The sequence below is a fragment of the Podarcis raffonei genome, chromosome 2 (genome assembly GCF_027172205.1).
Source record: "Podarcis raffonei isolate rPodRaf1 chromosome 2, rPodRaf1.pri, whole genome shotgun sequence".
NCBI classification, from domain to species: Eukaryota; Metazoa; Chordata; class Lepidosauria; order Squamata; family Lacertidae; genus Podarcis; species Podarcis raffonei.
In genome coordinates, this window is record NC_070603.1 from 119,354,163 (window position 1) to 119,381,879 (window position 27,717).

General features: G+C 47.6%; 2 protein-coding genes across 4 annotated transcripts; one reads left to right on the forward strand and one right to left on the reverse strand.

Annotated features, from left to right (window-relative positions):
* Positions 1-1,183: 1,183 nt before the first annotated feature.
* Positions 1,184-18,875, reverse strand: LOC128409231 (nuclear pore glycoprotein p62-like). 3 transcript variants are annotated; one of them, XM_053379537.1, is made up of 13 exons: positions 18,674-18,875; positions 16,525-16,824; positions 14,892-15,286; positions 14,537-14,641; positions 13,506-13,634; positions 13,117-13,242; positions 11,184-11,286; positions 9,331-9,475; positions 7,980-8,029; positions 5,794-5,928; positions 5,166-5,277; positions 3,226-3,292; positions 1,184-1,378 (listed from the first exon to the last, which is right to left on the reverse strand). In XM_053379537.1, exons 2-13 carry the CDS (start codon positions 16,806-16,808, stop codon positions 1,287-1,289), a joined length of 1,743 nt encoding a protein of 580 aa, XP_053235512.1. In that variant the 5' UTR covers positions 16,809-16,824; positions 18,674-18,875; the 3' UTR covers positions 1,184-1,286. The 3 variants fall into 3 exon arrangements, with proteins under 3 accessions (XP_053235512.1, XP_053235509.1, XP_053235511.1); XM_053379534.1 differs by having other exon boundaries at positions 13,506-13,637; positions 18,674-18,874; XM_053379536.1 differs by having other exon boundaries at positions 13,506-13,637; positions 18,810-18,834.
* A 108-nt stretch (positions 18,876-18,983) lies between these two features.
* DNAAF6 (dynein axonemal assembly factor 6) lies at positions 18,984-27,708 on the forward strand. Its single transcript, XM_053379653.1, has 6 exons — positions 18,984-19,191; positions 21,137-21,191; positions 23,141-23,249; positions 25,220-25,316; positions 26,117-26,202; positions 27,261-27,708. Exons 1-6 carry the CDS (start codon positions 19,084-19,086, stop codon positions 27,388-27,390), a joined length of 585 nt encoding a protein of 194 aa, XP_053235628.1. The 5' UTR covers positions 18,984-19,083; the 3' UTR covers positions 27,391-27,708.
* The last annotated feature ends 9 nt before the right edge of the window (positions 27,709-27,717 follow it).

A 27,717-nucleotide genomic window follows, 5' to 3' on the forward strand; every position in this document is an offset into this window, starting at 1 on the left:
AATCACAGGGCTGTGGGTACCAGCCCCACATTGCTCAGAAGATCCCTGCATTGAGAAGGGTTGGACTAGATGACAATCAGGATCCCAACTCTACCATTTGGTGAGTGTGGACCTTGGCTTTTCAGATCTGGGTTAGCCAGCCGTGCTCTAAGTCTCCAGGGCCTAAAACAGCATCTGCTGTTTTCCCATTTGAAGAATGGGAAAAATTGTGGAAAGAGAACATAAAATTTACGGCATGTACGTTATTGAAAGAGAATGTGATGAAAATGTTTTATAGATGGTACATGACACCTGTAAAATTAGCAAAGATGTATAAGGTTGATAACAAATGTTGGAAATGCAAAGAAAAAGAAGGGACGTTCTTTCATCAATGGTGGGAATGTAAGAAAGTGAGAAGCTTTTGGGAAATGATATATAATGAGATGAAAAAAATGTTAAGATATACTTTTGTGAAAAAACCTGAAGCTTTTCTTTTAGGGATTGTAGGAAAGGACATAAGAAGAAAGGACTGTAAGCTTTTCCAATACGCAGTAACGGCAGCCAGAATTGTGTTGGCCCAGAAGTGGAAACAAGAGGAGATACCGACGATAGAAGAATGGAGATTAAAATTGACAGACTATGCGGAACTGGATAAATTAACTGGGAAAATTAGATATGGTAAAGATCAAAAGTTCATCGAGGACTGGGAAAAATTTGTGGACTATCTGAAAAATACATGTGGTGTTAACACAACGCTAGTGGGATTTCAAGAGGCACTGTAAAAAACAAATAAGTATTGTTTATTAGAAATAATAGGAGTAAGGAGGAACATTGGCAATACGAAAGAAGGGAATGTGTATTAAAGGTATAAATATGGATGATTGTCAGAGATGCTGAAGGAAGTCCAAAACAGTCATAATTTGTTGTATTCGGGATAAAATGTATAATTGGATGAAAACTAATAAAATTTATTTTAAAAAAAAACAGCATCTGCTCCGCCCCTTGAAACTGCAGAGTAGAATCTTAGAATTGTAGGCTTGGAAGGGACCCGAGGGTCATCCAGTCCAACCCCCTGCAATGCAGGAACCTTTTGCCCAGTGTGGGGCTCAAACCCACCACCATGAGACGAGCACAATCAATGCTCAGTCCACACCTGGGAGCAGAAGAGGAAGCCCTACACTCAATAACTCCTCTGGCCACACAGTTCTGCACAGAAAAGGCCTTTATTGTCAAACACAAAACTCAACTAGTAACAAAACATTTGGGCATCGTGCGTGTATTCCCCCTGCCCCCCGGCGCTGAGGCAGTCAGTCAAACGTAATCCGGAAGCTGCGCTCCTGTTCCTTGCGGCGGCTTTCACAAACCTTGGTCACTTCCTCCACTTTCCTTTGCAGCAGGGCTGAAGGTAGAATGACAACAAGGAGAATGTCAGAGGGCTGAGCGTCCCAGTGTGCACTCCTGGCAGAGTAGACTCTGCCCGCCTGTGGCACAGCACTTGCTCCCTCCCCCTCCCTCGCTGGAAGCACAATGGGGCTGAGAGGGGGGGCATGTTTCTAAAAGGCTGCAGCCACCTCCACCAGCTCAGTCTGGACTAGGAATCTCAAGCTGCACCGGGCTGCAGCTCCACAGCAAATTGCATTTTCTCCCACCAGCAAATTCACTGGGCTGGAGCTGCAGCGGGCTAGGCTCACGCGTGCAGAGCACCTGTCTTGGGGTTCAGCCCCCAACTGCAGCGTCTCCACTTGGGGCTGGGAGGGACCGCTTCCTGAAATCCTGGAGAACCACTGCTGCCAGTCAGTGTCGACGACACTAAACTAGATGGACCTAGACAGTGGTGCCCCGCAAGACGAATGCCTCGCAAGATGAAAAACTCGCTAGACGAAAGGGTTTTCCGTTTTTTGAGGCGTTCCACAAGACGAATTTCCCTATGGGCTTGCTTCGCAAGACGAAACGTCTTGCGAGTTCTTGCGAGTTTGTTTCCTTTTTCTTTAAGCCGCTAAGCCGTTAATAGCCGCTAAGCCGCTAAGAGCCGTGCTTCGCAAGACGAGAAAACCGCAAGACGAAGAGACTCGCGGAACGGATTAATTTCGTCTTGCGAGGCACCACTGTACTCCTGGGGCTGTCCTTGTTGTGCTGACCCTCCTTCCCTGCCTTGTGGGAAGGGGGCTATTGGTTTGACTTGCTTTGGTTTGCATTATGCATTTTGTGTTTTCTTTCTTGTGTTTTTACGCGGTGGCCCGCCCTGTGATCTTTGGATGAAGGGCGGGATGCGAATTAAACAAATAAACAACACAACATCCAACAGGCAGCTAGTAAAACCTGAGCAGGGGATGGATTTCGCAGTCTGGAGACCCACAAAATGGATCCTTCCCCCCCAAATATGAGGCTGTGATTTCCCCCCCAGCGGTTGCCATGTTTGCTGCAGAGGATCTCAACATGTGCCAAGCAGATAGCTCAGTAGGTTCAAGCATCAAGGTGGCAGGGGTTAATCCCCGTATGGGACAGCTGCCTATTTCCCTGTCTTGCAGGGGGCTCCACTAGATGATCCTCAGGGTCTCTTTGAACTCTATGATTCTAGGACAAGGATTGCTCCTTTCATACCTTGATGCTTCACTTTAGCCCAGTGGTTGCCATTAACTGGATTATGAATTGATTTCAGAATGTATTTCAATTAATAGATTGTGATTTTATGTAAACTGTGTTACTTTTACTGTTGTTAGCCGCTCTGAGCCCGGCTTCGGCTGGGGAGGGTGGGATATAAATTATTTATTATTATTATTATTATTATTATTATTATTATTATTATTATTATTACAGTGGTGCCCCGCAAGACGAATGCCTCGCAAGACGAAAAACCCGCAAGACGAAAGGGTTTTCCGTTTGCGATGCGCTTCGCAAGACGAATTTCCCTATGGGCTTGCTTCGCAAGATGAAAACGTCTTGCGAGTCTCACCATTTCCCCCCCGCTTCCCCCCCCTTTTTCAAAGCCGCTAATAGCCTTTTAACAGCTTAGCCGCTAAGCCCGCTAAGCCGCTAATAGCGCTAATCCACTTAGCCGCTAATGGGGTTGCTTCGCAAGACGAAAAAACCGCTAGACGAAAAGAATTGCGGAACGGATTCTTTTTGTCTTGCGAGGCACCACTGTATTATTATTATTCTCTCCCTAGTCAACCTGCCTCAAAGCAGCTCATCTTAAAACTGAAGGAAGGACCCTACGACTCCCTAGAAAGGAAAAGTGCCAAATACCTGAATTCTGATCAATCCACTGGAGGGAGTCCATGTGCGCATTCAGAATCTTGCAGATCTGCTGAAGCTGGAAGAGATTAGAGAATGTCATGAGTAGTTGCCGACCCCGGTCTGGATCTCTCGAAGCCCTTGCAAAGACCACGAGATCAGCACTCACACCGGCAGTCATTTTTCAAGACTGAAGGATGTTAAGGTTCTGCAGGAAAAGTTGAGCCAGGAACGGCACCATCGGAAGGGAAACCGAGCGTAACTGCCATGATTTAAAAAGGAGGCCTTTGCCCAGCCCAGGCAGGTAGCAATGTACTCTGGCCCCAAGATGGCAGGTTGGCAGCAGTCCCTTTCCTGCTCTGAGTGGCCCAGTAGTCAGTGGGAGAGCACAGAGCCCTGCCTGGGCCTGCAGAGATGGCTGTGCTGGTCCTGCGAGGCACAAATGTGGGTGGAAGAGGAAGGCAAATTCACACAGATGATGTCTTGGTGTCCAAGGGTACTAACCCGCCTCCCCCCCCCCCCGTCTTGCTGAGGCACATCAAGGCTGGTGGTGCGATCTGCTCAAGGCAGATATGACTCCTTCCTTGAAATCATAGAATTGGGAGGGACCCCAAGGGTCATCTATTCTAACCCCCTGGAAGGCAGGAATCTGACCTAGAGCATCCGTGACAGATGGGCATCCAACTTGCTTAAAAATCTCCAAGGAAGGAGAGTCCACAACCTCCCGAAAGAATTGTTGCACTGTTGAACAGCTCTTAGGTGTGGTCTGAAAATGTGATGCAGCAGCAGCAGCCAAAACAAAACAAAACAAGCTATGGTAATTGTATTCTAGGCTGCATCAACAGAAGTCTGGTGTCCAGATCAAGGGAAGCCATAGTCCCGCTCTATTCTGCCTTGGTCAGACCACACCTGGAATACTGTGTCCAGTTCTGGGCACCACAATTTATGAAGGACATTGACAAGCTGGAAGGTGTGCAGAGGAGGGCAACCAAGATGGTCAAGGGTCTGGAAACTAAGCCTTATGAGCAACGGTTGAAGGAGCTGGGTATGTCTAGCCTGGAAAAGAGGAGACTGAGAGGAGATAGGAGAGCCATCTTCAAATATCTCAAGGGCTGTCACACGGAAGATGGAGCAAGCTTGTTTTCTCCAGTGGGTAAGACCTGAAACAATGGCTTCAAGTTGCAATAAGGTAAAGGTAAAGGTACCCCTGCCCGTTCGGGCCAGTCTTGCCAGACTCTAGGGTTGTGCACTCATCTCACTCTATAGGCCGGGAGCCAGCGCTGTCCGCAGACACTTCCGGGTCACGTGGCCAGCGTGACCAAACTGCATCTGGCGAGCCAGCGCAGCACACGGAACGCCGTTTACCTTCCCGCCAGTAAGCAGTCCCTATTTATCTACTTGCACTTTGACGTGCTTTCGAACTGCTAGGTTGGCAGGCGCTGGGACCGAACGACGGGAGCACACGCCGCTGCGGGGATTCGAACCGCCGACCATGCGATCGGCAAGTCCTAGGCACTGAGGTTTTACCCACAGCGCCACCCGCGTCCCATCAAGTTTCAATAGGAGATTCCAATTCAACATCAGGAATAATTTTCGGATTGTGATAGCTGTTTTGACTGTGGGATGGAAGGTGGTGAACTTTCCTTCCTTGGATGCTTCAGTTGAGGTTCTTGTCTTGCAGGGGGTTGGATTAGATCAGGGTCCCTTCCAAGTCTACAATTCTATGAGTCAGGTGAACGCAAAGCAGGCCAGCCTTGCAGAACGGGGTTTCCTGCTCCTGAAGCCTGACTGTGCTGAAAAGCATTGCTGAACAAGGCCACAGCGGCAGACAGCTGCCTGGAGGGGGAAGAGCAGGACAGAGCGGTCCTCATAAACCAGGAAGGAGCAGCCCTAGAGAGGCTCTTGGCCCTCTCCTCTCCTCCTCCCATGCATCTCGTCCAGTTTGTACTCACCGGGTCACTGGTGTCAGCAGGGCCTCCAGAGGTGTTCAGGTGCTCAATAATATCTTTCAGATCTTGGGCCATGCGCTTCAGCTGGGCATCAATGTTCTCTGCCAGTTTGTACCTGCAGCACAGGAAAACACGTTGTCACAGGTATCAATCTCCTTCCTTCTCTCGCCCCAGGGAGCCTGCCAAGCCAAGGCCAAACACTTTGGGGGGTGGGGGATATCCTAAAGGCTCTTCGGCTGCCATGAGGGACCCTTAAGCCTCTCCCATGGAACTGTGTGAAGCTGTGACGATCCAGGGGAGCTGCTGGGTTTCCCAGTGGACTCTAATCTTGTCAATACTTTCAATTAGACCTGTGAATATTAGGGACTGAGCAGAAACACCTTTAGGAGACAGCTTGGTCTGGCTTAAAAGTGGACTCTGCAGGAATTGCAGGACAGCACCCACCTCCCAGCCCAACATGCTCAGAATTATCGAGAAAGCAAATTTCCCCCTTTAGAATGGCTCAACATAGGCTGATCTCCACAGCTGACCTCCAAACCTTTGCCTTTTATTTTTAAACTTGTCTATCCGGGGACCACCCGCAGCCCACGCAACCGGGGCTCCACCACTGCCATCCCTGGCATCGTCTTACGTCTTCTCCCGTTCCTCATCTGCATGTTGTAAGTAGACGGTCCCACTCTGTTCCTTTACGGACTCTTCCAGGGGCACCAGCAAGTCCTCCAGCTCCTTTTGCTGGGACAAAATGAAATCTAGTTCTTGGTCCAACCTATAGAAGGAAAAAAGGGAAGGAGGGAGGTTATAGATAAGCAGGCAACATGTGGCAGCATTGTCTGGGAGAAGAACTCAGGTGGAATTCAGGCAGGTTAGCCAAAAAGATATTTGCACTTTTGCCTGAAGTCAACCTGCGGACGCCAAAAGGGCCTCCTCTTCAGGTACCGGCACACACAGGGAAAAAATGGTTATTTTGGGTCACCTGGAATAATTGTAATGTGATTTGATAGGTGGGAGGTCAGGATCTGGCACATAGGCTAGATTCTGCGCCCCACCCCTGTACTACAGAAAACTAGGAAGATGCCGACATCGCTATTAGCTGGCGCTGAAAGGAGGTGAGGAGAGGAAGCGCTACTGAGGAAGGGATCCCTGCCCAAGACAGGTTCACCATCTAAATCAGTATTATAGAATTGTAGAGTTGGAAGGGACCCTGAGGGTCATCCAGACCAACCCCCCGCAATGCAGGAATCTCAACTCAAACATCCGTGACAGATGGCCATCCACCTCCCAAGGGAGTCCGTTCCACTGCTGAACAGCTCTCACTGTCAGAAAGTTCTTCCTGATGTTGAGCTGGAATCTCCTTTCTTGGCACATGAACCGCCTTCTGGGCACCACAGTTCAAGAAGGACACTGACAAACTGGAACGTGTCCACAGGAGGGCAACCAAAATGGTCAAAGGCCTGGAAATGATGCCTTATGAGGAACGGCTAAGGGAGCTGGGCATGTTTAGCCTGGAGAAGAGGAGGCTAAGGGGTGATATGATAGCCATGTTCAAATATATAAAAGGATGTCACATAGAGGAGGGAGACAGGTTGTTTTCTACTGCTCCAGAGAAGCGGACACGGAGCAATGGATCCAAACTACAAGAAAGAAGATTCCACCTAAACATTAGGAAGAACTTCCTGACAGTAAGAGCTGTTCGACAGTGGAATTTGCTGCCAAGGAGTGTGGTGGAGTCTCCTTCTTTGGAGGTCTTTAAGCAGAGGCTTGACAACCATATGTCAGGAGTGCTCTGGTGGTGTTTCCTGCTTGGCAGGGGGTTGGACTCGATGGCCCTTGTGGTCTCTTCCAACTCTATGATTCTATGATTCATCGCGAGAAGCAAAGTTACAGGGAACCAGGCAGCGGGCCTGCTCAGTAGTCGTGCCCACCCTGTGGAACGCCCTCTCATCAGATGTCAAGGAAACAACTACCTGACTTTTAGAAGACATCTGAAGGCAGCCCTGTACAGGGAAGTTCTTAACATGTGTTGGTTTACTGTGGTTTTGTAATTATAATAATAATAATAATGATAATTTATTATTTATACCCCGCCCATCTGGCTGGGTTTCCCCAGCCACTCTGGGCGGCTTCCAACTGAATATTAAAAACAGTACAGCATCAAACATTAAAAACTTCCCTAAAGAGGGCTGCCTTCAGATGACTTTTAAAAGTAAAATAGTTGTTTATTGCTTTGACATCTGCTGGGAGGGCGTTCCACAGGGCAGGCGCCACTACGGAGAAGGCCCTCTGCCTGGTTCCCTGTAACCTTACTTCTCGCAATGAGGGAACCGCCAGAAGGCCCTCGGCGCTGGATCTCAGTGTCCGGGCTGAACGATGGGGGTGGAGACGCTCCTTCAGGTATACTGGACCGAGGCCGTTTAGGGCTTTAAAGGTCAGCACCAACACTTTGAACTGTGCTCGGATACGTACTGGGAGCCAATGCAGATCTCTCAGAACCGGTGTTATGTGGTCCCGGCGGCCACTCCCAGTCACCAGTCTAGCTGCCGCATTCTGGATTAATTGCAGTTTCCGGGTCACCTTCAAAGGTAGCCCCACGTAGAGCGCGTTGCAGTAGTCCAATTATTTCTTGGAAGCCGCCCAGAGTGGCTGCGGAAACCCAGTCAGATGGGTGGCATATAAATTATGACTGTGGGACTGAGGGGGGCTGCTTCCAAGACCTTTGCCCCTTGCAACGTCCCCTCCCATTCACAAGCGTCTCAAGGCTTCCTTTACAGTACTCAGCCTCCCACCAATAACATGCTACGCGGCCCCTTTTCCCTCTACCTTTTCTGATCCAGTTTCACTTTTTCCACTTCTCGGTGCAGAGACGTGATCTGTAAGACAGAGACAGGGTTTATAAAGTGGGACGGGAATCTATAAGTGACAATAAAATACTGGCCCCAATCTTTTTCCAGGTACAGTGGGAAATCAGGGCTTCGGGAACACTAGAAAAGAACTGGCTGAAGAACACAATGAGCAAAAAGGAGTTAGTGCAACGCGCTTTCTGTGGTGCTTCCTTCACGATGGATACGGAAGCTGCAGTTAGTGAAGGATGCTGCAGCACGATTGCTGACAGGAACGAGGAATTGGCAGAATATAACACCTGGGGTCAGGGGTCTGCTCTGGTTGCTGATCTGCTACCAGGCCAAGTTCAGAGTTTATAAACGAACATTAACACTATTAACTAGCACTGTTCACTGATAGGAACGCTGAACAACTTGGGACCAGTTTACCTACGAGATCAACTTGCCCTCCATGTGTCCACTCAACCGCTTCCATTGGCAGAACTGGCACCATTGTAAGTGCCACAGAACATTCCGTTTTCCCATGTGGCAGCACCCACCTTTTGGAACACCCTGCACCCTGACACCAGGGAAACCCCCTTCGCTGAACTGTTTTCGGCCCTTGCTAAAAAACAGTTTCACTTAGGTAGGCCCACCGAAGCCTGCAGAATGCTGACAAGTGTTTTGATCTGTTTTAATGGCTATTTCAATGTTTTAAATACTAGTTTTCACTCAGAAGTATGCTCTTTACTATGTTTCAATGACTGATGATCTGTAATGTGTTTTTAATGTTGCCCTGTGACCTTTCGATGAAGGGTGGCATTTAAACTGAAATAAATAAATAATATTAATAATGTTACTGTTCTATTCTTTATTTGTAAACCATTTGAGTGGCCCCCCCCCAAAAAATCGAGCAGTGTATCATTTTTTATAAAATACATAAATATACAGAAGCTGCAATTTATTTATTTTTTGCTATACAGTGGTACGTGGTTCTCGAACTTAATCCATAAGTTTCAACTCACGAAAGCATTCAAAAACCAAGGCACGGCTTCCGATTGGCTGCAGGAGCTTCCTGCATTCAAGCAAAAGCCACGGAAGCCGTGTTGGACATTCAGCTTCCGAAAAACATTTGCAAACCGGAACACTCACTTCTGGGTTTGCGGCGTTTGGGAGCCAATTTGTTCAGGAGCCAAGCTGTTCACGAACCAAGGTACCACTGTACTCTTAAGGTTAAAATTGTGTGGCCTGCATGGGCCCTGCATGGGCACAGGAGGCAATACCTTGGCTCCCCCTACGACCAGGCACCACAGCTCCCTAAAAAGCATCTTGCCGGCAGAATGGGTCCCTACCTTCTCCCCGTTTTCGATCAGTTTCCGGTCCCAGGCATTGACTTGGGTGGCCTGCTGGAGGAAGTGCTTCTCCTGGTCCTCCAGCTCCAAGCTCCACTTGTTAACCAGGCTCTCCAGCTGGGCGTAGGTCATCGACGGGGGAGCCCTGCAAAGACAGGAGGAGTGTGCTGGGTGGCGAAGGAGCTGAGCCAGCCCACGGCTCCACCCTACACTGGGCTCAAGGAGGGAGACCTGCATCCAGCAAACTGCTATTCCTTGCCTCCGTGGGGGGACTCCATTCTACACCCCCAAACTCTTTCCCCCCCTTTTTAAATAAGATATTTATTAAAGTTTTCAATTTTTTATACAAACAAAAAACAAACAAAAAGATTAAAAAAGACATATAGTTCATAATACAAACTTTTCAATAACATATTTCTCTGACCTCCTCATACCTCCCCTTCTTGTATTCCATTTCAAATTATTTGTTCAGCAAATCCTTAACTTAAAGCATTACAGCTTACAATACCACCTTATTTTCTATCCAAACCTTTTTTTTTCATATTCCTTTATATCATTACAGCTAGAAACCACTCAATTTCAATCCAACATCATTCAACATTCATTAATTTTACAATATTTCTGTAAGTGGTCCTTAAATTTTTTCCAATCTTCTTCTGCCGACTCTTCTCCCTGGTCACGGATTCTGCCAGTCATTTCTGCCAATCCCATACAGTCAATCAGTTTCATCTGCCATTCTTCCAGAGTGGGTAAATCTTGCGTCTTCCAATACTTTGCGATGAGTATTCTTGCTGCTGTTGTAGCATACATAAAAAATGTTCTGTCCTTCTTTGGCACCACTTGGCCGACCATGCCCAAGAGAAAGGCCTCTGGCTTCTTCAAGAAGGTATATTTAAATACCTTTTTCAATTCATTATATATCATTTCCCAGAAAGCCTTAATCCTGGGGCACGTCCACCAAAGGTGAAAGAATGTACCTTCAGTTTCCTTACATTTCCACTACACCCCCAAACTCATGGCTTGCCTAACATATGGCATTCAGCAGCAGCAGCAGCAGCAGCAGCAACAACATTTATACTCTACACATCTGTCTGGGTTTCCCCAGCCACTCCGGGCAGCTTCAAGTATGTATAAAAGCTTAATAAAACATCAAACATTATAAACTTCCTGATTATAAACTTATTAAAATTACAAACATTATAAACTTCCTTTCAATGCCTTCTAAAAGTTGTGCATTTCTTCCCAACTCTGAGTTAAAGATAAAGTCCCTACCAGAGAAGAATGACAAATCAAGCTGATGGACTATATGGACTATGCCGAGATGGCAAAGCTGACTGGAAAACTCAAGAAACCAGGAGCACAAAAACTTTACAAAAGAATGGGAAATTTTTATAAGCTATTTAGGAGACCACTGTAAGCAGATGGAAACAAGAGCAGGATTTTGATTCATTTGTAGTGTAAAAATACTATGGAAAATATGGTCTGATATAATAATTGGAGTACTTATGAATATGCAGATACAGATTCTTAAAACGAGACTCCATGGAGGGAATGGGGGAAGTCCCGTGATTCAGAGAATCTATACAGGTATATTTTTACTAGTTTGTGTTTCTTTGTGCTTTGTAAAATCAATAAAAATGTTTTTTCAAAAAAAAATAACAGTTGTGTAGTTCTTCATCTCCTCGACATCTGAAGGGAGGGTGTTCCACAGGGCGGGTGCCACTACCGAAAAGGCTCTCTGCCTGGTTCCCTGTAACCTCACTTCTCGCAGGGAGGGAACTGCTAGAAGACCCTTGGAGCTGGACCTCAGTGTCTGGGCTGAACGATGGGGGTGGAGCACGCAGGGAACTTACGTGACTGTTGTGGTGGCCGCAGTGGACGTGGAGGCCACTGTAGCAGTGGTGGACAGAGGCTTCAGGTTCAGCATGAATCCCGTACTTGGGGTGGAGGCGATACCTGCAGAGAAAACAAATGTTGGGTCAAAGCACAGCCGGAAGTGAACAGGGATGCAGGGCAACCGAGTCCCTGCTTGGAGCTGGTCCCAGGATGGGAGACTCCTGGGCCTGACTTCCGCTGCGATGGAAGAGCCAGGGATGGGAAGAGGAGGCATGCTCCATGGCCATGCGAAAAACCACAACCTCTCCTATAGCTGATCTCAATAGTGCCCACTTGTCACTGAATGCAACCAATGGAGCTCAGGACCCCTCTTGCCCTATCAATGAAGACAAATAAATATATAAACAAAGGACCTTCCCATGTGATACACACACAAACCCGTACACTAACAGTAGGCAATAGACCCCTGCTCTCCCTCTCAACCCGCCTCTTTCCCCCCAACCGAAAGATGTCTATGACAAGTGTCTCTCACTAGCTGTGAAAAAGACTGTGAACTGATGATAGATGTAGAAGAGGAAGAAGAAGAGTTTGGATTTGATATCCCGCTTTATCATGACCCTAAGGAGTCTCAAAGCGGCTAACATTCTCCTTTCCCTTCCTCCCCCACAACGAACACTCTGTGAGGTGAGTGGGGCTGAGAGACTTCAAAGAAGTGTGACTAGCCCAAGGTCACCCAGCAGCTGCATGTGGAGGAGCAGAGACGCGAACCCGGTTCCCCAGATTACGAGTCCACCGCTCTTAACCACTACACCACACTGGCTTTCCCTGTTCATCTGTTCATTTTGCAACACAAAAAAATAATAGTTAATAACAACTAATTGAAAGAAAAATATCCACTCCACCTCGTTAGCAATCATTTTTGCAATGGCAAGAGAGGAGGAAGCAGCAGACGAAAGAGCATTTCTGACATGGAGAATTTGAGGGTGGGGTGCAAATACCACCCACTTGCCCTGCCCAAGAATCCCTTTTCTTCAAAGTCTCCAGCTTTGGCAGCAGGAGGAAGAAGAGTGATTGACCCTTCAGTTCACGTGCAGACAGTGCTGTGTTACTCAATGCTGCATGCACTCCAGAACCATCAGTGGCCCAGGCAGGAACTAGTGCAAAAAGATGCGAGCCAGACAAGACTTCTGGAGCCTGCTTTGTGGACAATCCATCACACACACACAGTTCCACTTCAACTACAGCATCCTCCCTCGTTTCCTGGTACTGCTGGCTTTGATCTGCAAAGCCCTAAATGGTATAGAACCAGTCTATCTGAAGCTGCCAGCTCTGTCTCCGACATAACCCTGCCTACCCGCAGCTTTCAACCTTGGTGGCTCTGCTATACACAACACCCCTTCCAGGAGCACGGCTGTCTGGGATGCGAGGCAGGGCCCTTCCCAATGTGGAACCTTGGAACCATGCAACTCCTTGCCTAGAAAGATTCCGTTGGTTCCTTCTTCTAAGCTTCAGGAAAGACCTTTTCATTTCACCAAGTTTCTAGCGTGGGTTAAAATAAGTTTGTTTTTTAAAAATCCCTGTTTCGATGCTGAATTGCTCTGTTTTGTAAAGCTGATCATAGCAACGTAAACAACTTTATGTGCTTCACGAATTGCGAAAGCTGCAGAACCCTTCAAATAATATAATGACAGCAAGCAAGAAGTCCATGGTGCCTGCAACATTCTACCTGGTAGCTCAGTCGGCAGGGCAGGAGACTCTCAATCTCAGGGCCACGGGTTCGAGCCCCACGTTGGGCAAAAGATTCCTGCATTGAAGGGGGTTGGACTAGATGACCCACATCGTCCCTCACAACTCTATGATTCTATGATATTCTAGCCGAAGAGCAAAAGTCAGTGGCAGTTGTGTGTATTCTTGCCTTCCCTCCCTCCTATTTTCTCTTCTGAGCCTTACTGGTTGCTGCAGGGGCTCCTCCCACTGCAGTCGCTGTGGCTGTGGGTGCTGTTGCTGTCGTCCCAGGGGCTTTTGTGCCAAACCCTAAAGTCCCAGCAGGCGCCGTCCCCGTTGAGGTGACACCAACTACAGAAGGAAGAAAACAAGAGCTCCTGAGTGCGGCTTGGCAAGGCTGCCTCCTGCTCAAAAGAACAGCCCCGGCAGTTAAGTGGTTTGGTGCAACAGACCTTTAGGCAAAACCTGGTGAAGTACAAAATATCCTGGACTGAGGGGGAGAGAGAAGTGGTCTGTTTTGCACCATCAGCAGGCAGTGGGCAGAGCCAAGGCTGCCCAAGCCCCACTCTTTCCACTTTCCCATCAAGAAGGGAGGCAGGGCCCCAGTTGCTTACGTGAGAGGCCAGTAGCAGACGAGGCTGGCGCGGAAGAGCTTGCAATGGACGCAAACAACGTCGGCCCGGACATCCCGAGGATGGAGTTCACAGCTGTGGTAGAAGGCGCCGTGGAAGTTGCCGCTGTACCTGCTTCGGGGAAGAGACGCAATCTGGGGTTCAGTTACAACCAGGAGGAGGAGAACACACTTTCCTCACGGAAGATACTTAGCTGGCAAGAGCATGAGACTCTTAATCTCAGGGTTGTGGCTTCGAGCCCCACGTTGGGCAAAAGATCCCTGCATTGCAAGGGGCTGGACTAGATGACCCTCAGGGTCGCTTTCAGCTCTGCAGTTCTATGATTCTATGCACCTGTCCACAAGGCCAAGGAAGACACAGAGTCTCTTGACACCTCCGGCCTGGTGGCGGAGAGTTATCCAAGAGGCCAAAGGCAACTGGAAGTTCCCACAGCCCCTGCCCCCCTTATGGCCAAGTAAGGGAAGCAGCTGCCGCCGCCACTGCTGCTATGTCAGTCCCTGTGTGCTAGGTGCTGTACAAAGAGGAGAACCATCTACTCCCAGACACACTATGAAAAGACACAAGGCTATGGCAAAACTTGGTGAAGGAGCTGTGGCGATGTGGGAGGAGAAGTTAAACAGCAACTGAAGAAAAAGAAGAAGCGGCAGTGGTGAGATGACAGCAGCAGCAGTAGCAGCAGCTTGGCGGGCAGAGCGTGTCCAAGACCAGAAGCAGAACGGGGGGGCGGGGAGAACCAAAAGGCGGCTGTGGCAGATCAGCTTGGCCGGAGGAGTGTGTGTGTGTGTGTGTGTGTGTGTGTAAGCACAAAAGGGAACAGGCAAGATTTGGAGGGGAAAGTCTGGAGCTTGAAACAGAGTGTGAGGAGAAAGGCCCAACTGCGCCAAGGTATTTCAAAGTTAACTTGGAGGGCTAACAAAGCAAGGAGGGACACCATTACAACTGACCTGCCTATCTCACTTCACTTCTTAGAAAGAACGGCCCAATTTCCCCCTTCCCGAGGCACAATCGCCTACCTCCAAGTTTCGCTCCAAAGGACAAGGCTGGCCCTTGACCGAGCGTTCCTGTGGAGGCAGAGGTGGCAGGTGTTGACGTCAGCAGCCCAAAGCCTGAAACTGGAGCTGGAACAGAGAATGGTTAAGAGAAGCAGTTATCACCTTGAATTCCTTCTCCAGTCTGTGCTTGAGTAGAATGGCATCTTTGGTCAGAGCTGCATTACATCGCTGCAAAGGGACTCAGCCCTTCACCTATATACAATTACCTAACTTTGCATATGGAGGGCATCTGTCCTCACAAAGCTTGCAAGGCAACTTGTCCACAAAGAAACTCTGCCTTGCCAGAAGTGCTTTTGCACAGGGAACGGCGTCTCACCTGTTGTCTGCGCCCCAAGGCCAAACGCCACAGCTGGCTGCGCTGTGGATACCGTGGTTGTAGTAGGGCCGGCCGCGGATGCAGGAACTCCGAACGCCAAGCCAGTGGAGGCGGGTGCTGCTTGCTGCGTCGTATTCCCTATGGAGCCAAGGCTGAAGCTGGGGGCCGCAGCCTGCGTTGCTCCCACGCCTCCAAAGCTGAAGCCTCCGGTTGTGGCAGGCTGGGTAGCGGTGTTGGAGCCAAAGACAAAGCCGGAAGGAGCCACCGGCTGGCTGGCAGGGGCACTACTGGGTGTGGATGTGCCCAGCCCGCCGCTGCCGAGCCCAAGCGCCCCTGTAATGCCAGCCGATTGTGTTGTGTTGGTGCTGCTCAAGTTCAGCTTGGGGGCATTTCCCCTAAATAAATAAAAAAGAGTCCAGGGTGGATTTTTGGCAGATATTCAAAGCATCCCAAGTTCTCTTGTGCCATTTTTTTTGCTGCTACTTCTGCATCATTTCATTTCTGACTAAAGTCTCAGGGTAGGTTGTTTGCCCATTTACCACAGGATTTTTAACATTCCAGCTGAGCCCAAGGAGACTGGCAACCGGCGTTAGGAATTAGCCAGGCACCAGGTGCATTTTGCAACTGGCGTGGGTCCAATTGAGACCATCTCCATCTGGCTGGCCCCTCCAGCTTTTGGAAGCAAGTAAGCAGAAGAACTTATTCACTGCATTTATTTCCCACATTTTCCTGCAAGGAGTACAGTCGTACCTTGGTTCTCAAATAGAATCTGTTCCGGAAGTCCGTTCGACTTCCAAAAACCAAGATGCGGAAGCAGCGCCGGACGTTCAGGTTCCCAAGAACGTTCGCAAACCAGAACACTCATTCCTGGGTTTGCAGAGTTCAGGAGTCAAAACATTCGAGTCACAAGGCGTTCGACAACCAAGGTACGAATGTACATGCTTCAGGCCCCTCCTCAGTTAATCCCTACAATGACCTGGTGAGGTAGGTTAAGAGGCTGTGAATGACTCCAAGGCTTCTTGTATGAGTGGGGATTTGAACCCTGATCTCCTAGGTTCTGGTCCAACTAACCACACCACCACTCTGGTTTCCTGGAGTTCTTCTGCTACAGGGCAGCTCTATAAATTAAGGAGGTCAATAAATATGGGGAAAGCCAAATGTCCCTTAGAGAAGGATCTGACATATTTTCCTGGAAGCTTGCATTTGTTTTATTCTGCATTGTTTTATTTTATGTTAATGTACTGTCAACTGCTTTGAGATTGTTTGCTTTAAAATATAAAGTAGTATAGAAATTAAATTATTATTATCAATAATAATAAATAATAAATCTCCAATGGGAAGGAATGGTGCCTAGACACACCATTGTGGTGGCTGTAACCTAGTTTAAGGTGCCATTTGGTGACATTGCTGGGAACCACCCTGGGACCAGCTCCCACCCCTAAAGCTATAGGTTGTACAATACGATAACGATAATCTTTATTGTCATTGTCCCATACAGTGTCCCAATACAGTGGTACTGTGGTTCTCAAAAGCCGAAAACCCAGAAGTAAGTGTACCAGGTTTTCAGAAGCCAAATGTCTGATCCTTAGGGCTCAACAAGCCTCCCACCCACATGGGACTGTGCCAACCTTACCCCAGTGTGAACACATTTCCAGCAGCAGCTGGTGCCGACGTGGCAGGTGTGCCGAAGCTGAATCCAGAGGTCTGTGCCGATGTCGCTGGGGGAGCGAAAGAGAACAGGCCTGCAGGCTGGGTGCTTGCTGGGTTTTGAGCAGCTGTCCCAAAACTGAAGCCTCCCCCTGTGGTGGCTGAAGAGAAGGAGAACCCGGCGGGGGCTGTGCTGGCTGCGGTTTTCGGAGTCCCAAAGCTGAAGCCTCCCCCAGGAGTGCTAGGTGTGCCAAAGTTGAACTGGCTCATGATGATGGCTGTGCTCCTGCGAGGAAACAGAGAAAAAGAGCGGCCTTGTTGGCTCCAGTGCTGCTGCTGCTCTGTGGGAGCTGGAGATTTCGGCAGGCGAAGCAACCCAAGAGCACTAGAGGGGTGGGGTGTTGAAGCAAAGGCAAACTGTTTCAGAAGCTCTGCAAAGGCCACCTTGGTTGTCAAGATAAACCCACAGTAAATATGGGGTAATCTAAATGGCCCTTAGAGAAGGAACTGAAATATTTTCCTCAAAGCTTGTATTTGTTTTATTCTGGATTGCTTTATTTGAGGTTTCAATGTAATGCCAACCACTTTGAAATTTCCCCTTTAAAATATAAAGCGGTCTAGAAATGGATACTACTACTACTACTGCTACTAATACACTCTATTGGGAGTGGGAAAGGTGCCTAGACATACTGCTGTGGCAACCTAAATGGTTTAAGGTGCTATTTGGCAATTAGTTTATGCATCTGAAGGGCCTTCTTGGTAGCGGAACCCACCCTGTGGAATGCCCTCCCGTCAGATGTCAGACAGATAAACAATTATTTGACTTTTTGAATAACTTCTAATAATTATTTTAGAATAATAATTTCAGGCAGCCCTTAGGAAAGTTTTCAATGGCTGATGTTTTATTGTGTTTTTAATGCTGCATTGGGATCCAGTCAGATGGGCAGCATATACAAAATAAATCACCACCACCATCATATAAGTTTCTAACGCTGCCCACCAAAGACCACCAGTGTCGAAGCAATGATTCTTCAACATCAACTTTGTTGGATTGGTCATGTTGTTCGGATGCCTGATTAACGTCTTCCAAAGTGACTACTCTATTCCAAACTTAAAAATGATAAGATTAATGCTGGTGGTCAACAAAAGAGGTTTAAAGACTCTCTGAAGGCAAATCTAAAAAAATGTAGTATAAACACCAACAATTGGGAAACACTGGCCTGTGAGCACTCCAGTTGGAGAACAGCCTTTACCAAAGGTGTCATGGGCTTTGAAGACGCTGGAACTCAGGACGAAAGGGAGAAACGTGCTAAGAGAAAGGCATGCTTGGCAAACCTCACCATGATCAACCCCCACCCAGAAACCAATGTCCCCACTGTGGAAGGACGTGTGGATCCAGAATTGGCCTCCAAAGTCACTTGCGGACTCACTGTTAAAACCATGTTTATGGAAGACAATCTTATGGAAGACATAATAGATCATCATCATCATCATCATCATTCCCTATTTTTAATGTCCGAAGTTTTATCCTGTTTTTAATGTTCTGTTGAAAGCCGCCCAGAGTGACTGGGGAAACCCAGCCAGATGGGCCGGGTAGAAATACAGTGGTACCTCGGGTTAAGAACTTAATTCGTTATGGAGGTCTGTTCTTAACCTGAAACTGTTCTTAACCTGAGGTACCACTTTAGCTAATGGGGCCTCCCGCTGCCGCCGCGCGATTTCTGTTCTCATCCTGAAGCAAAGTTCTTAACCCGAGGTATTATTTCTGGGTTAGCGGAGTCTGTAACCTGAAGTGTCGGTAACCAGAGGTAATAATAATAATAATTTTTTAATTTATTTATACCCTGCCCTGCCGGGCTCAGGGCGGCTAACAAGCAATAATAAGAACAAGTTGAATGAATACAATTTAAAAACAAGATTAAAATACAACATTAAAACACTGTAAGGTAATACTGTAATAAATTATTATTTATTATTATTATTATTAGTATCATCATCATCATCATTTCTAACGCTCCCCATCCACTACTTCCAGTCCGTCAAGTTAAGGGCTCCAGCGACCAAAGGGAACCGTCCCCCGTGAGCGCCTCATGCCAGATCTCGCCGCAAGGAGCGGGTTGACTTCGACTCCATACCTGAGCTTCTAACCCTGCTGCTCCTCCTCCTCGTGCTGCTGCTCTCAGCGCTAACGGCAGTCTCCTGCGTCCGCGAGAGGGTCTTGCGGGGCCGGGGAAGAGCAACTGTCAATCTCCCCTTCCCTCCTCGCCTCACCTCTCTGGCGGCGTCTCCTCCGCTGCGCGGCAGTTACGCTCCTCGGCCGCGCGCCCTTATGACGGCACGGATGTCAGCGCCCGTTCGCGCGGAGGTTCCGGCGCCTCCCGATGTCGTCTTGGCGCTCCTCCGCCAATAGGCGCGCCGCATCCTCCTTCCACCCGCGCAGGCGCTGTGGGGCCGTTGCCGTGGCGACGCGGGAGACGCTGGCGGCGGCAGGCGGGCAGCTCGCTTTCTGGGCGCTGCTGCGAGTTTCTTTGTAGCCGCCCCGGCGATGGAGCCCCCGGAGCTGGGTCTCTGCTCGGCCTCCTCCTTGCTGGCTCTCTCCCAGTTGCTGTCGCCGCCGGAGGAGGAGGACGAGGACGGAGGAAGAGCGATAGGGGTGAGAGCAGTGCCGGATTTATCTCTAAGCTAAACAAGCTATAGCTTAGGGCCCCACACGCTTGTCCCCCCATATACTTATTCTTAATTATACTTCACTATTAATATACTTCTCCTTAATTGTATTTCAGTTCAACAATTACTTTGAAAAAATACATATTTTGCTCTGTGCAAATGGCTTTAGATACCTTTTAGGTCCATAAATTACAGTCATACCTCAGTCAAAACAAATTTTTTTTCCCCTTCCAGTAGCACCTTAGAGACCAACTAAGTTAGTTCTTGGTATGAGCTTTCATGTGCATGGTTACAGACGCTTCAGGTTGCGCCATAGTATCGACTTTCATATTTGAAAATAAGAGATCAGCAGCCTCACCTGTCCTGGGGACAGTCTACGGAATATCTAACAATCCGGGATAGCAGCGGGAAGCAGCAGGAAACAGCGCTGGAATAAGGGAATTTCCCATAAAAAAAGGGAAGGTTGACAGCTATGGGTTGTGCTTTTTCAGATTACGGATGCACCAAAACCCGGAAGTACCGGAATGAGTTACTTCCGGGTTTCAGTGGTCGCACATGCACAGAAGCACTGAATCGCAACCCACATGTGCGCAGATGTGCCGCTGCGGGTTGCAAACGCTGCGGGTTGCGAAAGTGCATCCTGCACGATTCACGTTCGCAACCCCAGCATCCACTGTACCATATAGAATATATTCAACACAAAAAACAGTGACAATTTGTTGTTGACAGCTGGACATATAAAGGGCCCCATTACCTTCAGTAGCTTAGGGCCTCATCAAACCTAAATCCGGCCCTGGGTGAGAGGAAGGCCGGGGTGGGGTGGGGAGACCCCCTCCCCCTCCAGGGGTTTATTTCTCTCTTTAAACATGACCTTTTTATTAAATTTTCAGATTTTGCCATTTCTTTTAGAACCCTAGAATTGTAGAGTTGGAAGGGACCCCTGAGGGTCATCTATTCCAACCCCCTGCAATGCAGGGGTCTTTAGTAAAAGGCAGAAGATTTATACGATTTGAAGAGAAAGCAGCTGAAAACATTAGCAGGACTGCAGTAACGAGGAATATGGACATAATGGAGTGATAAAAAATTTGGATTGTTGAAAAAAGATGCAGTAGAAAAGGTTTAACAACAGACCCCATGGAGGGGAATGTGGGAAGGTCCAGAGAATTGGAGGAATCTAAACTGTGGATATGTTGTGGTATGGTTATAATTTTAATTTTAAATATGTAAAACCAAATATTTTATTTTAAAAAAAGAGCAATGCAGGAATCTCAGCTGAAGCCTCCTTGACAGATGGCCATCCAACCTCTGCTTTAAAAGCCTCCAAGGAAGGAGAGTCCACAGCTTCCCAATAGAGACAGTTCCACAGTCAAACAGCTCTCACTGTCAGATGTTCTTCCTGATGTAAACATCAGGAATCCCCTTTCTTGTAACTTGAAGCCATTGGTTTGAGTCCTACCCCCGCCCAGAGCAGGAGAAAACAAGCTTGCTCCCTCTTCCATGTGACAGTTCTTGAGATATTAGGAAATGGCTCTTATATCTTTAGACAACATTCAGAACAAATCTTTCCTATCGATTGACCTATCCACCCTTCCATGGTGTTCTTTTCTAACCAAATCAAGCTACTATATTACTTATATTTTACCCATTATATACATTAATTCTAACTTGCTAAACTATCTGTTCTCATCTGTTGCTATAATTCAAATGCTGCATATGTTTTCACATAACCATGCCATTTAAAAAACAATATTCCATTCCTCAAGGAATATTCCATTCCTCAAGAATTTTTTCCTCATCTTTAATTCTAACAGTCAGTCTAGTCATCTCATCATATTCCATCATCTTCATAAGCCTCTGCACTGTCACTGTGCTTTAGACCTGCATTCTTCAGGGCGGCTAACGGACAAGGGCTGAATGCAGTCTTTTTGCAGGTGAGCAGCGCAGGCCCAGGGAACATTGGCCCCCCAAAGGCAGCAGCGCCCACAGGTAAGCCGGGCATTACAATGATTTATTACATTTATGTACCACCTTTATCTTCCAAGGAGCTCAAGGTGATGTACATGGTTTACCTCCTCCCCATTTCATCCTCACAAGTGCCCTGTGAGGTAGGTTAGGCTAAGAGATGGTGAATGGCTCTAGGACACCCAATGAGCTTTATGGCTGAGCGGGGTTTCAAACCCAGTTCTCCCATGTCCAACACTCTAATCATTATGCCACAAAGCAAGGAGTGAGGAGATTATTTTGGGGGGGAAGCAGGGTGCACAGGGACGCGGGTGGCGCTGTGGGTAAAACCTCAGCGCCTAGGACTTGCCGATCGCATGGTCGGCGGTTCGAATCCCCGCGGCGGGGTGCGCTCCCGCTGCTCGGTCCCAGCGCCTGCCAACCTAGCAGTTCGAAAGCACCCCCGGGTGCAAGTAGATAAATAGGGACCGCTTACCAGCGGGAAGGTAAACGGCGTTCTGTGTGCTGCGCTGGCTCGCCAGATGCAGCTTGTCACGCTGGCCACGTGACCCGGAAGTGTCTGCGGACAACGCTGGCTCCCGGCCTATAGAGTGAGATGAGCGCACAACCCTAGAGTCTGGCAAGACTGGCCCGAACGGGCAGGGGTACCTTTACCTTTAGGGTGCACAGGGACATCCCTGATATGCAATCAAAAGGTTGCCTGCAGCATCCTATCTATGCATCACTCAGGAAATCTGAAAATAGCAGGCACACCCTCGGCATCCGTTGAAACAACAAACCCCAGTGATGCCACTCACACATGGAAGGAATCAGTGAACTTGGTGACAAGGACAGAGCTGCAAGGCACCTCCACGCATCACACAGAGCACACAACAGTGTTCCTGCCCTGTGAGCCCTGGTGGCATAGGCAGCCGCAGTCTTCAGATCCCATTATGCTCCTTGTAACCACTGCCATAGGGCAAGAAGACACAGAAGGAGGAGTGAGGAGAACGCAGTGGCCAGCACTGTTGTAGCTCCCTTAACAGGAGGCCTTCAAGGAGCACATACAGCCAGGTTGAGGGTTTTGTGAGCCTTTGGGCAACAGAATGTCCATGGATCTTCTTTGAGCTCCCTCTATTTAAAGTGAGGCTGGCCTTATAATAATAAAACTTGGAATTGGAGCAATGCACAAGACTCTTACTAATGTTTGAGTAAAGGTAAAGGGACCCCTAACCATTAGGTCCAGTCATGTCCGACTCTGGGGTTGTGGTGCTCATCTCGCTTTACTGGCCGAGGGAGCCAGCGCACAGCTTCCGGGTCATGTGGCCAGCATGACTAAGCTGCTTCTGGCAAACCAGAGCAGCGCACAGAAACGCCGTTTACCTTCCCACCAGAGCGGTACCTATTTATCTACTTGCAATTTGACGTGCTTTCGAACTGGTAGGTTGGCAGAAGCGGGGACCGAGCAACGAGAGCTCACCCCATCGCGGGGATTCGAACCGCCGACCTTCTGATCGGCAAGTCCTAGGCTCTGTGGTTTAACCCACAGCACCACCCGCGTCCCTTAATGTATGAATACCAGCACCTAATTTTTAACCAATAATGTTGTGAACCACCGTGAGATCTAAGAGTATAGGGCAGTATACAAATTTAATTAACAAGACCATGATCATCATCAACAACAAAAAGCACTGGCCTATATATAAGCCCATCCTTTCTAACATCAGTAGCAATTTCCCCAATGGCATCATTATTTGTAGCGATGTACGAATATCTCTGATTAATGGGATTTCAGCCAGTGATTAATGGGATTTACAACTTGAAAACCAAGGTGCTTGTTGATTTACAGACACTGTCTTTTAGATGCTCCCTTGTGCCATGAGTGTGTTATGAGCCAGACGTGGCCTGTTGCCCTGCAAGTTTCAAAAGGCCAGGGAGCTGTGTGTGCTTTGCAAGGATGGGTAAACCAGGTGATTCTGTCTTCCTGCTTGCAGCCGCCACTCAAGTGAAATATGGGAACAGCAAAGAGATCTGGAACGCAGAGGACGTGCCGGAGGATTCCGAGTACATTGATGATGCCTTGGATTCCAGGGAACAGCCTGAGTAAGCCCATCTGAGCTCCACATGCCCTGCCAGGAGCGCTTGCCAGCACATGCCCCTCTCTTCCAAATCTGTGCTCTGATTTGCCTTTGGATGAGGGAGTTCTCTTAAATAGTCTTGCATGGGTTGGTACAGTGTTCGAAATTAACCGGGCACCAGTCACATTTCACCACAGGCGACAGGCCTTTTGTGAGTAAGTGGAGATGTCTGGTCGCAAAATTTGACAGCTAACATCTGGCTGGCTGCTGCTGTCATACCGTGTCAATCAGGAAGTGGGGTTAGGAGTGCAGCTTTATAAATTGCATTGAAATTGCTGCAACACATGAGTAGCTCTGGAGCAGCTGACAGGCAGGGCAGGCACCGTCCTGGCAGAGAGAAGGAGGCAATTAAATCTTCTGCTGTTTCAAACAGGCGTTGCTACCAAATCTATTGACAAAGTTCTCTTAATTTTTTTAAAATGCATTTTACATATCTTAGTACATCAATTATACAATTGTTGTCATTTATATTACACTCTTTGGTTACCACACACATCCCTCTTATTTAGTCCTTGTTAAGTTGCATCTACTTAATTGCCAACCCTCTTCTTATTTTTAACTGCGGCTCATATATCTAACCCCACTTGGAAGTTTATCTGATTGTTATATTTCTTTAAATATTCATCAAAGTACAGTATTCCCACTCTTCTTTTATATCTGACTCATCCTGATTTCTTATCTTTGCACTCAAAATTGCTAGCTCTGTGTAATCTATTAGCTTATTCTGCCAGTCTGCTTTTGCGAGACTATTTTTGTCCTTCCACCTTTGGGCAAAGATTATTCTGGCTGCTGTTATTGCATAGAGGAAAAGACTAAGTACTTTATTGGGTATTTCCCCCTTTACTATACTCAATAAGAACATCTCTGGTTTCTTGGGAAATGAAACTCTTAACATCTTCTTTAGTTCTGAGTATATCATCTCCCAATACACGTTGGCTTTCTTACACCCCCACCACATATGTATAAATGTCCCTTCAATCTCTTCACATTTCCAACATGGTTCCCTTTTTATACATTTTTACAAGTTTACTAGGGGTGAGGTACCACCTATATAACTTCTTACGTAGCTTCTCTTCTAGAGTATAGCATGCCAAGAAGTTTATTGTTGTTTTCCACGGTTTCTCCCAAGAGGCCAAGTTCTTTCCTGTAGGGAAATAAATCAATTTACTTTGCTCAATTATATTAGGGGCATTACATGTTTGAAATGCAATACTCAGCTATGTTCTTGCATATCTTAAAATCCGTAGAAAGGGAATGTGCTGTTCCCAAATTTGCTTCATTCCAAATTACCGTATTTTTCACTCTATAAGACGCACCAGACCACAAGACGCACCTAGTTTTTGGAGGAGGAAAACAAGAAAAAAAATATTCTAAATCTCAGAAGCCAGAACAGCAAGAGGGATTGCTGCGCAGTGAAAGCAGCAATCCCTCTTGCTGTTCTGGCTTCTGGGATAGCTGCACAGCCTGCATTTGCTCCATAAGACGCACAAACATTTCCCCTTACTTTTTAGTAGGGGAAAAGTGAGTCTTATAGAGCAAAAAATATGGTAAATAAATTGGCATGGAGAGGGAGGGAGGGAGGGGAGAGAGAGAGAGAGAGAGAGAGAGAGAGAGAGAGAGAGAATGGTTGCCCAATGGAAAATTAATTGAAATTTGTTAGAAAAGCTCTGTGAGGTTCAGGATCCAAGAAGGAATTGTGGATGGGAAAGAAGGACACAGCCAGAAGCAGATTGCTACATAATTGCTTGGCAGCTGGAAGCCAATGCTTGTCCACCTCCCTCCAGTTGCTTTCTGGGGTTGCAGTGGCTGAGCAGGAACTGAAAGCAGCGGGCTCTGCCCCGTTGGGAGTGTAGGGGCTGCCAGGCAGCAGCTGATGAAAAGAGGTGCCCCACCCCAGTGGCTTTCAGCCTTGCTGGCAAACATTGTATTTCACAGATATGAAATATTATTCAAGCAGCATGTGAGTGCCGAGGACATGTTCCTGGGAATGAGCAGGAAGGACGCGTCTACGGCTTGCTGTGAGGACATGCTGGTAAGGCGGCGGCTCTCCAGGCTCTCCCTCTTAACGTATTTGGCCCATTATTCTAACGCGGATGGGGTTTTAACGGGGACGTGGATGGTGCTGTGGACTAAACCGTGGAGCCTCTTGGGCTTGCCGATCGCAAGGTCTGCAGTTCGAATCTGCTTGACGAGGCGAGCTCCTATTGCTTTGTCCAAGCTCCTGCCAACCTAGCCGTTCGATAGCATACCAGCACAAGTAGATAAACAGGTACCGCTGCGGCACCAAGGTAAAGGGCGTTTCCGTGAGCTAGAAGCAGTTTAGTTGTGCTGGCCACATGACGCAGAAAAGCTGTCTGCCGACAAGGGACAATCCCCTCGTCCGCACCCCATGAATTGAATTCGATTGGACAACTGTCCAGGGGTCCTTGTGACTTGGCTGGGTGCCGTTTTATTTGGGGGTGGGGTTCTTTAAAATTGTTTTTAAGTGTTATATATTCATTTGGATTTTGTTTTTGCAGGCTGGGCTATTGTTTTGGGGCTTTTGTTGCAGAGTGTATTTTTGAATAGTTTGTATACATTAGTACTCCTAATTGTTTTAGTTATTTTTATTATGTATTTTGGGGCTTTAAATTGTAACTTTATGTTGTGAACCACACTGGTATACAAATTATTTATTATTATTATCATCATCATCATTATCATTATTATTATCATTATCTATTATTAATTACATTAATAATACATAATAATATTAATAATACTTTCACCTAGTGTCCCCAGCAAGGAGCTGTATCCATGCTCCCTGGCAACCACCTCTGTTTTTCATTTCAGATTAAAATCAAACTTCCAGATACGAAGGCTTCAGACATTACCCTTGATATCCGGGAAAAGGTTCTTGATCTCCGGAGCCCAGAGAAGTAAGCTGGGAGGAGGGGTGTGGAAGTTCCCCTCAATTATTTTGGCCCAATTTGGCAGCAGCCGCTTGCTCATAAAGGAACTCCTGCACACACAAGGAATGAACCTCACACAGCTGGCTGGTTGGTCGGCTGACTGGCAGTGTGAAGGTTCTTGGGTAGAAAGGCAGACTTTGCACCGGCCTGTGACCTCCAGTGTGACACTTCAGGGTTGGTGACAGGGGCTGGCTGTTTTTGGTGTCTGGTAATGCTCTCTATTCTCTGCCTTTTTCTTAGTACACCCTTGAGTCTTGGCTAGTGCTTTCAGAAAGATGCACGCAAGCTTTGTGTGCAGGAAGAAGCTTTGAAAGTGGGAATCAGTGGCTGCCAAAGATCTGGAAGGAAGGAAATTATTGTTTTTGGTGGGGAGAGTTTCTGAACTCTTTGTGTGCCCCCCCAACAACAATTTTATTATTTATATGTCGCCCATCTGACTGGGTTGCCCCAGCCATTCTGAGCAGCTTCTGACAAAATATTGAAAACACAAAAAACCTCAAACTTCCCTTTGGATGTCTTCTAAAAGTCAGATAGATGTTTATTTCCTTGGCATCTGATGGGAAGTTTTTAATGTTTGAGGCAGAGGCCCCCCTCAGCCTTGGTCACAAAGATAGATTCCTTCCTTCCTTCCTTCCTTCCTTCCTTCCTTCCTTCCTTCCTTCCTTTCTTTCTTTCTTTCTTTCTTTCTTTCTTCCAGCCAGTGTGGTGTAGTGGTTAAGAGTAGTAGTCTCGTAATCTGGGGAACCGGGTTCGCATCTCCACTCCTCCACATGCAGCTGCTGGGTGAGCTTGGGCTAGTCATACTTCTCTGAAGTCTCTCGGCCCCACTCACCTCACAGAGTGTTTGTTGTGGGGGAGGAAGGGAAATGAGAATGTTAGCCGCTTTGAGACTCCTTCGGGTAGTGATAAAGCGGGATATAAAATCCAAACTCCTCCTCTCCTTCCTTCCTTCCTTCCTTCCTTCCTTCCTTCCTTTTCCTCATATGGCAGCTTCAGGTGACAGCTTCTACTTTTCTGTTTTCCAGGAAGCTTCTCTTGCACCTGCCTCACCCTGTGGATACCAAGAGTGGGAAGGCCTCTTTCCTCTCCGAAACGGGCACTCTGGAAGTCACCTTGAGGATGAAACGAGAGCTTGATTTCATGAATTTTGCCTGAAGAGGAAAGGAAGCAGCTCCATAGAAATGGTTGTTGAGTGAGCAACCACAAAAGCTGGACTGAGCAGGAAGGGTGGGAACTTTCCTGCTGCAGCTCCCATTCCTTAGAGCTCTCACCAGGACTCTGAGATGGAAATCTAGCTGGGGAGCTGTCCCAGCAGGAGATGAGCCTTGTGCTTTTGGACAGAGTGGTGATCGAGGTACATTATAGCCCAACCTTTGAACTTTCAGATCCGCAGCTGGGACCATTGTCTGCTCTTATTTCTGACAATTGCACACCCATTTTGTGGATAATTAAACTATCTTTTCCATTCCTTAATGCATGTGT

Coding starts and splice junctions, on each gene's coding strand:
- DNAAF6 (XM_053379653.1), top strand. CDS start 19,084: ATGGAGCCCCCGGAGCTGGGTCTCTGCTCGGCCTCCTCCTTGCTGGCT. Junction 21,192..23,140: donor AAAGGCAGCAGCGCCCACAG/GTAAGCCGGGCA, acceptor TCCTGCTTGCAG/CCGCCACTCAAGTGAAATAT. Junction 23,250..25,219: donor GATTCCAGGGAACAGCCTGA/GTAAGCCCATCT, acceptor TGTATTTCACAG/ATATGAAATATTATTCAAGC.
- LOC128409231 (XM_053379534.1), bottom strand. CDS start 16,808: ATGAGCCAGTTCAACTTTGGCACACCTAGCACTCCTGGGGGAGGCTTC. Junction 14,642..14,891: donor CCTTGGGGCGCAGACAACAG/GTGAGACGCCGT, acceptor TCTCTGTTCCAG/CTCCAGTTTCAGGCTTTGGG. Junction 5,929..7,979: donor GTGAAACTGGATCAGAAAAG/GTAGAGGGAAAA, acceptor TTCCTTCTATAG/GTTGGACCAAGAACTAGATT.